General features: G+C 48.3%; 1 protein-coding gene across 3 annotated transcripts in view; it reads left to right on the top strand.

Annotated features, from left to right (window-relative positions):
- The first annotated feature begins 774 nt into the window (after positions 1 to 774).
- The window catches only part of SLC22A3 (solute carrier family 22 member 3), a 35,525-nt gene continuing 26,805 nt past the window's right edge, over positions 775 to 9,494 (top strand). For 2 of the 3 annotated variants that reach the window (XR_012763148.1, XM_075413713.1), the window contains exon 1: positions 775 to 1,403. Coding sequence is in view for 2 of the 3 variants with exons in the window: in XM_075413713.1 (XP_075269828.1) it covers positions 990 to 1,403 (414 nt within the window). In the remaining variant the exon portion in view is untranslated. The remainder of the gene's footprint in view (positions 1,404 to 9,494) is intronic. The other variant, XM_075413714.1, reaches the window with a different exon arrangement.

The following is a 9,494-nucleotide window of genomic DNA, read 5'->3' as shown; positions in this document are numbered from 1 at the left end:
GGAGTTCTGCATAAGATGTGCTCATGTGCATGCAAAATGCACCCAGTCCTGGCTCCCTCTTCCCTTCTCCCTGAACTCAAACTACCAGCCGAAGAAAAAAATGAAATAACTTGTTTCTATTCGTTTTTGAGGAAGGGAAACTGGTCATTTATCTTTTAAATATTTGGAAGATATTGTGAAATTAAAATTAACAAGAACATATAAAAGCTTTCTTGAATAGGTAGATCCAACTTAAAAAAAAAAATCCTGGATTCTGGACTGGTGCAGTTTGTGTGCCTCACTTTATTCACACTACAGACAGGAAAGACTCTTGCAAATTAAATCTGTACATACGGTGAAGCAGCGCTTTGGAGAAGTAATTAAACATTGCCGCAGTATTTGTTTCGATTTGCTGAAGGAAAGACTGCATAGCTCTCTGCGAAACAACTTTCTTTCTGCCTCTGCTATCCCACAGAGGCTGCATCACTCACCGCTGCTCTTTGCAACTGCTTCTGTGCTCCTTCCCGTTTAACTCCCTGCTTTATCCTTGCACCTATTGATTCATCGCAGCCGTGGCGAGAGCTGGCATTTGAGGCTCGCCCGCCCCGAAGGAGTTAACTGGGTTTATTACATAATCTGTTTAACACTCGGGATGAATAGGAAATGCACGCCCCTCCTCTCCTACAATATGTTTGCGCACTTTAAATCGCACTCCTCCCCGGCTGCGTGTGAGCCCCACGCCACTTGGCATGCCCTGAGTCCCCGCGTGTGTGCCCAGGCGCGTTGCTCCGCTCCGGCTCCGCTCATGCTGCCGGCGTTACACGCCTGCGTGTCCCTGTGTGTGTGTGTGTGTCTGCCTGCCTGCGTGTGCGTGTGTGTGCCCATGGGAAGAGAGGAGCGAGGGGAGGCGAGGCGGTCACATTTATAAGAAGTGCCAGCAGCCGTTGCGAAGTGTCAAAGCAAACTCTGTCATCTTTGGAGTGCTCCGAGTGGACAGACCGCCTCACATAATGCCATCTTTCGATGAGGTTTTGAAGGAAGCTGGGGAATTTGGAAGATTTCAAAAGAGGGTCTTTTTCCTCCTTTGCCAGACGGGCATAACTTTTTCTTTCCTGTTCACCAGCGTGGTTTTCCTGGGGCAGGCACCAGCCAGCTACTGGTGCAGGATCCCCGGGGCAGCTGAATTAAGCGAACGATGTGGCTGGACGCTGGAAGAGGAGCGAAACTTCACGGTATTGCCCTTGAGCCTGGGGAACGGGTCCTTCAGCGGGGAGTGCGAGAGGCTGGACATCGCGTGGGATGCTTCCGTCAGCTGCGGCAGCCCGCTCGCCCGCTACGGCAATCACAGCGTGGGCAAACTGCCGCTCGCCACGTGCCATGAGAACTGGGTGTATAAACAGCCCCACTCATCCATCGTCAGCGAGGTAAGGAAAATCCCCGTCCCCTAACCAGCGACTTCCGTCACCGTGCGGGATTGTGGCAGTAAAACAGGATTGCTGCTGCGAGGGTCGATGCTTTGGTGTCTGGTTTGCCTTCCTGGGTTTGTTTCGTTCCGAGTCACAAGCAAATTGGGACAATGAGTATGACCAAGTGCCAGAGCCAAACTTTTAGGGAAAGGTGATCTGATCTGAAGAGTGGCTCTCCAAAGCCACGCAAAGCCAAACACCCCACACAGAGATTACTCTGTCATAAAAGGACTGTCAGGTTAAAATAAAGAGTGAAGTCCTTGCAGCTGAGGCTTCTGGTGCTCAATTATGGGCTAGAAACTTTGGTGGTGTAAACCCCAAGTGTAGCTGATACCACTTGATGATCTAGATGACTTTATATTATCCATACTCTATATTTTCAGCAGGGAACACTAAAGTCTGCAGGTAATAAATAAACCTTGTGGCAGACTGCCCTTCTGAGATCTGACAGGAGTCAGCAGAAATGATTGTGCTTACCAAAGAAAAAAAAACAATCACACGTTTTTGCCCAAAGCTATCATTCAGCTCTTCCTGAAACGTCAGAGAACTGCAGACTGATACCACAGTGCTGGCAAATGTAGTGGCTTTATAATGAGTCTGAGAAAGGCCATTTAAGTTCCTTTGCTAGGAGATCCTCTGTGTAATCTGTAATTGTGCTGTGGATGGGCTGTGGTCTGGCTCCACCACAGAGGTTGCACTCCTAGGAGTGTGTATTTTAAGGTTCATCCTGACAGTAACTGTCACCAATGCAGTGATGAAAAACATGAAGTGTGCTTAGAGGGTTGGCTAGGAAATCATCTAGGTGCACTGCAAAATGTGCCAGCACAGCTGTGGGCTCTGGTTCCTGTCTGTCTCACCTGCCTCTTGCCACGGTCTTTAACTAGGTGCTTGCACTGGAGTCGTGCCCTCCGAAACACGCAGCAGGGAACAGCAGGCGAAGCCCTGAACAAGCACTGGGCTGGAAAGCGGTGCCTATTCCGACCTTTCACTTCACCATCCTTCCCCCCATCCAGCTGGGACAGCTGGACCTGCTCACAGGCTCCAGGCTCTTCAGAGCAGCAGCTTTGTGCCCTGAGCACTGCATCCGACCTGAGCAGCTCCAGCCAGGATCTATGGTCAGGAGAAGGTAAATCAGAGCACCTGGCTGGCCCTAGAGAGAAGCTTCAGAACAAGCTTTTATGTATGATCACCAAAATCAAGGCCTTTTGGAGGGCTACAAGTGACACGCAGGGAGCTGGTGTCAAACTTTGGTCCCTGGGAATGACGTACCTCTGCCTGTGCGGGCAGTGGCAGACAGGGCTGGGTGGGCAGGAGGATGAATGCTGCCCAGGAGCCACGGCCTGGCGCCGGAGTGAATTGCGAGGAGCGGCCGTGGTGGGAAGGTTATGCTGCTGCCTCCAAAGTACCTCTGCTGGGGCTTTGAAAGGGGTTAGGTCACAGAGTCTTTTACTTGGGCAATCTGTGATAGCCGTTCGCCTCAGAGCTTATAAGTAGAAATGTAGACATTCCTTTTCTTCTGTTGTTCGTTTTCTTTCCCTTCCGCCTTGCTATAAGTAAAAGCATGTAAGTGTGTCCATAAGACTGTGCTCAGAATCTGTTTATGGCAGCAGTTTGTGTACCTAGCAAAGCCACTGTGATTTTCCAGCAGCACTGAGCGACTGGGTACAGCTAAAAGAAAACGAAACCAGTGTTTGTGTTGCAGCAATAAATGGGAGTGAAAGGTTCAATGTTCTCTGGCAAAGACCTTGCCCATCTGCACCTTCTTGCCCTCTCCTCCTGGGGAAACCCTCCCGGGCCAGAGAACGGATGAAAGGATGCTTGTGGAAATGCTCCCCACCTGTGCTCCCAAATGCAAACATTGGGAAAGCCAGGGAGTAACTGCCTGCAAGCAGCAATAGTCTGGCACTGCCTGCCCCTGTGCTGGGGCAGCAGGTCGCATCATCAGTGTCACTGCTGCTCCTAGAGGGACGCTTGCTGGCCGGGGGCATCTCGGCCAGAGGGTGCTGGGCTGTGACCTGTGGCACTTGTGTCCTATTCCTAATTTCGCAACATTTGCCAGATAAATCACATCCCAAGACGCTCTGTTTCTTCGACTAAAGAGGAAGCTTGTGGCATGCACATCCTGGCTTAATTGCTTTGAGATCAGCTATTAAAAGGACCTTGATATCTATTAGTGTGTTACACATCCCACAAAAACAATTTAAATCCCAGACTTCATTTAGTCTCCTCTTGCTCAACTGAGGCTCTGACAAATCATGACTCAATTTAAGCAGGTCTGTGCTCTGTTTTAACGTCACGAAACAGATCTTTTCTCATGTGTCTACTTGTAAATACTGTATTTTGTCCGTGTATGCAGAAATGTTTCTGCTTCTTTCAACTATCCTAAGATTTCTGGCACTTTTTTTCTGGCTGAATCAGCAGTGGAAGTGACCAGGCAGGCCAAATTAAAAGGGTGAGTTACATGACAATCTGAGGACATATGTTCTGGGAGAAAGAGTAGGGGGAGGAAAAATGGCAGGATACTGAAGGAGTTCTTCCAGACCTATGGCAAGCGCAGATCTAGCATGGATTTGCAGTGTGCCGGGGAAGGCAGAGGGCAAATTCAGGCATGTAAAGCCTTCGCTGGGAAAAGTTGTCATATCATGGAGCAGGTCTAGCAGCCAAACCACAGGCTATCGCAATCAGTTCTGAGCACCCTGAAGAAGTTAAACCATACAGCTGGAGGGACTGATTCACGAGGAGCTGTCAAATGAATGGTGTTGCAGTACCTGACTTCATTGCTGTGATTTGTGCATGACTGGAGCATGCTGCTTGCTGGCTGCTCTCTCATCTTAGCTAGCTATCTTCTGCAAAGGCATTCACAGTAGCATTAGCAGAAGGAAGTGGAAGAAAAAGGGGAAATGTGGACTGATAAAAAGCACCCACTGCTTTGTAAGCAGTACCTGAGGTGCCTGCTGCATCACCTGCTACAGTGGCACTCCTGAGTCTCAGTGCTGGGCTACAGCAGGGTGCCAGGAGAACATACCAGGACTTTCCTCCTTCAGGACTTGAGAAGAAGAGTGAAATCTATTAAGAAATCCTCACAGGAGCAACACGTGGCAAAGCCAGTTACCTTGGTCTAGTGACAGGTGACAAAACACTGCTAAAGGTTCCCTTTTCTTTTCATGTTTAATGGGCACTGAGAGCAGGTCTCTACTTCTGCAGTGACATGCCTAAGGGTCTCTGTGCTCCGCTGCTTTAGGTCAGGCTTTTCCATGAGGGTAATCCAAATCAGAGGAGGAGTTGTCCACTGGTGCTGCACACACAGCCCAGCACTATGATGCCTGAATTAGAGTCAAGCAAACTGGATCTAGGATGACGTAAAGTTTTCAAGAGATCAGCAAAGTCCTCCACTATGTGTAAAACTTGGCAGTGACCCCTCTGATGCAATGGTGTCGTAGGTGGTGGATCTGCGCAGAGGACCTTGGCCCGGTGCAATCTGCTCCTGTTTATTTGAGCAAGTCTTACACAGCTCCCTGTGAAACTGGAAGATGTGACTGCGTGCGTCAGCAGCGGGATGGGGATCCAATGGCTTCTCAGATTTTGCTTGGAGAGGGAGGCTGAGGGAGTAATTATCGAGCTAAATCCATTCTTGGCTCATGCCAGCTGATGCCATCTGAAACGATGCTGGTTGTAGCAGGTGGCTGGTGCTGCTTGGGGGGGGAAGGCTGGTGACAGCAGCACTTCTTTCAGGAGGAGAAGGGCAGGAAAGGACTGTATTTCTGTGCAGTGGATGGAGAAGGAGGAAGAGCAGGACTGTTGAGGGGCTGAGATTGACCGGGGGGGTCACAGCCTCATGCTCTGGCCCAGGGGTCTGGAAGGGAGCCCAGGTCACTTCCTGCACCCCGTAACACTTGAAGTAAGAAATCTGTTGCCTGCCATTCCTGCTGGGTGAGCCCTGCAAGGGACAAACTTACCCAGTACATACGGAAGACAATAAACCGAATTTCCCTGGGAAACTGTGCTGAAGACTGAGTCACTGACCTGTGATACTTCTGGGCTTTGGCTCTGTGCACTTTCATCCTGGTGGAGAAAGTCTAGCACTCAGCGAAAGGGTGGCTGGTGATAGTTTGCAAAGCAACAGCCATTTTATTCAGACATTTTTGGCAGTGATGACTCCTAGAGGCATGTGCATGCATTGTGATCGCATATGCAGGTTGACTGGCCTGTGGTGGTGGGTGAAAGGAGGAGGTCTACATGGTCAGCAGCAGCTACAGCACAGCTGGCGTATTTCAGGCTTATTAGCAGCCTTTGTTGGCAGGGGTTCAGCAGAAGGGACCGATTCCAATATGCCCTGTCTACAGCAAGCCTTCACGCCATGGATGATGTCATTTTGAGAGCTGGCAACAATTTATTGCCAAAGCATGAGGTCTGAGGTGGACAAATGATCATCTGAAGAGATCCTATTGCACCTGCTCGAAATAAATCTTACTCCCCTGCTTGCCAGCTGTCTCAGAACATAACAGTCAGCCAGCATTTACAGAGAAACCTCTAAGCAAAGCAATAAAATAAAATAAAAACCTTGAGTTTTCTGATTGTTTTTAGGACAGCTGCTGTTTTCCTCTGCAAGAGATGGTAAGTTTCTCTGCCTCACTCTTGCTTTGGCCATGAATAGACATAAGAAAAAAAAGGGACAGAACAGGTCTTCTGTCCTGGGAGGTTCAATGAGTCCAGGTGATCTGAGTGGCAGGGACGTGAAGGTACCAACTGGGCCATGGCCAACACACAGCGGAGAATCCTCCAAAGCTTTCAAAGCTAAGCTATTCCTCAGGCTCTGAGCCACAGTGCCCTGGGAGCAGGGTAAAGGCTGACTCCATTTGTCCTGTTTAGTGCTCAGCTTGAAACAAGACACGGAGAAGGACAGTGTCCTTGCTTAGTCCATTAAGCACTCTGACAGAAGCTTTGACAGAAAGAGAAAAAAATTGTAATTTCTTCCTTTCCACTGCATGCACTTGGAGGGTGTTTTGTTGCAGTAAGGATGTGTGAAAGATAGCAGTTTGACAGCCCAGAGGACAATAGAGATGGAGAAGCGCTGCCCAGGAACAAATAAGGAACATGCAGCAGCTGCCTGCATCTCCCCAGGTTTCCTTAAATGATGAATATTGCCCTAAACCCTTTGTCACTGGGAGTGGAAAGGTACATCAGCCTCTGGCCACTTGTGTAAATGCCACTTCAAACTTGTGTGTGGGCTCTCAATATGCTGTTGTAATTGTGAGGAATCATTGTAGGTCTCTTTATTGACCAAGGAGTTTCATCCATTGTTTTGAAATTTAATTGTGAGGCATTAAAGTGCTTCCAAACTCCTACTCAAAGTTGCTACATTTTAAGGAGCTTTTAATGACATGCTGTCATTTAAAGCAATGAATTTGTACAGGGACAGATGTGCTGAAGTATTTTGTGACTTGTTCAGTGCATAAAGACCTCTCAGGTACAAGGGGTTACAAGTCTGCGGTTAGTCTACATGTCAAACTAAAATGGAAAATGTTTGCCTTCTGTCAAAGCTGTGAAGAAAAGAGAAGTTGCCACAACCCCCATGTTTCCCAGTCATTAGTCATATATGAGCATTTCTTCTGTTCCCGTCTCTGTTCCCACTCCTATTTGTAGAGATTACTCCACTAATGAACTGCAGGGGCCCAGTGCCAAACCTCTTTCTTCTCCCAGGGAGATCTCACTCAGGTGGTTTGCTGCTGCTTTAGACATCAGCAAAGTGCAGCAGTGCAGCTCCTTCCAGCCACACCACTGCTGGTGTAGTTCTGCACTGGGATTTTGTGTTGACGTTCAGTCCTCAAGCGGGTGGGAAAACTTTCATCACAGGGATATATTTCCAAGCAGGAGTGTATGGCTGCCCATGCTGCAAGGCCGTCGGGGTGGAAGGGACTGATTTTCCCCAGTGTGTTAACGACACTGTGGAGGATGATGTCCCGAAGGAGCTGGTTCCTGCTGCCTGTCTCTGTTGGCAGCACCTCACTTCTGCTTAGGATGGCAGCTCATCGCCAAGGCTAAGAGGAAAGGAGTGCAGATGTGGGTTGTTTATCAGTTTGAGCAGCACAACCTTTTTCAGTCAGCTCCCTAAATGGAAGGAGGCTGTGTTCAGGCACACAATGCTTCTTGTCATACAGCAGGTAGAAATCACCCAGGTGAGCATGGCACTGAATGCGGACAAGTTGCAGGGTTGTGCTGGGTGCACGCACTTGTGCGGTGAGGGGCTTAGCAGGGAACATGGCAATGCTGAGGAAGAGGACGTGCCCTTAGCTGGAGCTGGCTCGCCCGCTTGAAGATTGCAATGAGGATCTGGCTGTCTAGGTTTTAACAAGGTCTAGGTGTAGCCAGCACTACAGAGGTCAACAAATAGGCCAAGTTCAGGGGCAAAAGCCCCTAAGGCTTTTCCTTCTTTTACCGTATCCTCCCCCCCACACTGTAGTAAATGTTTTGGCAAACAAAATTCAAGTCTATGGAGGAAAGGGGACTGAACACAGGACACAATGACATTCGCTTTCTGCTGTTCTGTCCTGGGTGAGCTAATTCAAGTGAAAGCAGAAATGCTTACTTTACGGCATAGACATACACTATGAGAATGCTGTTTGTGGACAGAGACACCTACAAATGCCCAAGGAGGACAGCACGGTAAGCCCTCCTTGCTCCAATGTCTCCAAAATATTTCTCCAGAATATGACCCAAATTTTGCAGCAGCAGGGGTGTGCTGTTGCAGCTGTAGAGGTGACCCTTCTGAAGGGAAACCTCAGCTGGGTCCCAACTCGCCGAGGGGTGTGTGATGCTCAGCAATGGGCTGCTGGTCTCACATCTCTTCTGCAGCTTATTTTCAACTGGTGTGAGCTATAGCTCTTCTTCCTTGGAGGTGCCAAACTGGAACATTCAGGAAGCAAACAAAGAAAACCAGTCAGACATCTGTGGTCTAGACAGATGGAGAGCCCTAGAGTTTTTGGTTCTTAATGTTACGAATTTTGGAAACCAAGCTGCATCATGGGAGGGTAGTTTGTGATATTTAAAGACCATATGCTGGGATTTTTTTTGTGTGTTAAGAGAAGAGCAAGTACTTTCAGGGAATGGGATCTCCTGTTATTCGCAGTGGGAGATGGTTACTGACAGGGATAGCTCTTCTGTTGCTTGATGCCACCGGATATTTGCATGGAAATGCTGCTGGTCGGTGAGCCCCTCGCAACATGGACTGCATCTGCCTGGGCATAGGAGCAGCCTGTGTGGTAGGAGTAAACTTGAGCCCATGCACAGCCAGGTATATGACCTCTGTTCAGGAACAGAGAGTAGGCACCACTCCACCCTTCTGTGGAGGCTGCTAGCAAGCAACACGGGTGGTGTTTTGGGGGGCTGGTATATGAGACGACTACCGGCTAGCTGCAGACAAGTTGAAATCCTGGGTAAGCAGATGCAGAAGCTTTTCCTCCACATGATGCCAGTGGGGATAACTATCAGGCACAACCAAACCAGGTCACAGCTGAATAGGTGACGTGGCACTGTCGGGTGGCTTAAATAAAAAAAAAGATCTCTGCAGGGTGTGCAATTCTCTTTCAAAGGTTACAGTCTCCTCTAAAGGTTATGTTTGCAAACGAAAAGCGAGACATTTGCAGGGCATTGACTTAAATGCTAGGTGCTACATCAAGCAAACAGAAAAGGTCTGAGAATGCTTATCTGTACCAGAAGTTATTTAAATACTTAGAAAATAGCGAAGCGCAGGACTAACTTAGGAGAGTACAGTTAGTGTATTATCACTAATATCTTCAGAAAGAACTCATAGTTTCTTAGAAATTTTCTGCATTTTCCTTTTTTGAGAATATTTAAATCGTTGACTATGTTGTTAGCCAAGACCTAGCTTCAGCTGCCACGTAAATAATCTGAAATTGCTGTTCAGAAGAAAGAGATCTCTCAAGTAAAGATATTTTTCCCCTCTCTGTTTCTGGTACATATTTGTCCTCCTGCCCTCTTTCATGGCACCTTATCCGTTGCCTGTTTATAATAAAGAGGGGTCAAATTATT

Source organism: Opisthocomus hoazin, chromosome 2 (assembly GCF_030867145.1).
Source record: "Opisthocomus hoazin isolate bOpiHoa1 chromosome 2, bOpiHoa1.hap1, whole genome shotgun sequence".
Classification (NCBI taxonomy): domain Eukaryota; kingdom Metazoa; phylum Chordata; class Aves; order Opisthocomiformes; family Opisthocomidae; genus Opisthocomus; species Opisthocomus hoazin.
The sequence above is the reverse complement of the archived record's forward strand: the minus strand, read 5'-3'. Positions and strand labels throughout refer to the sequence as shown.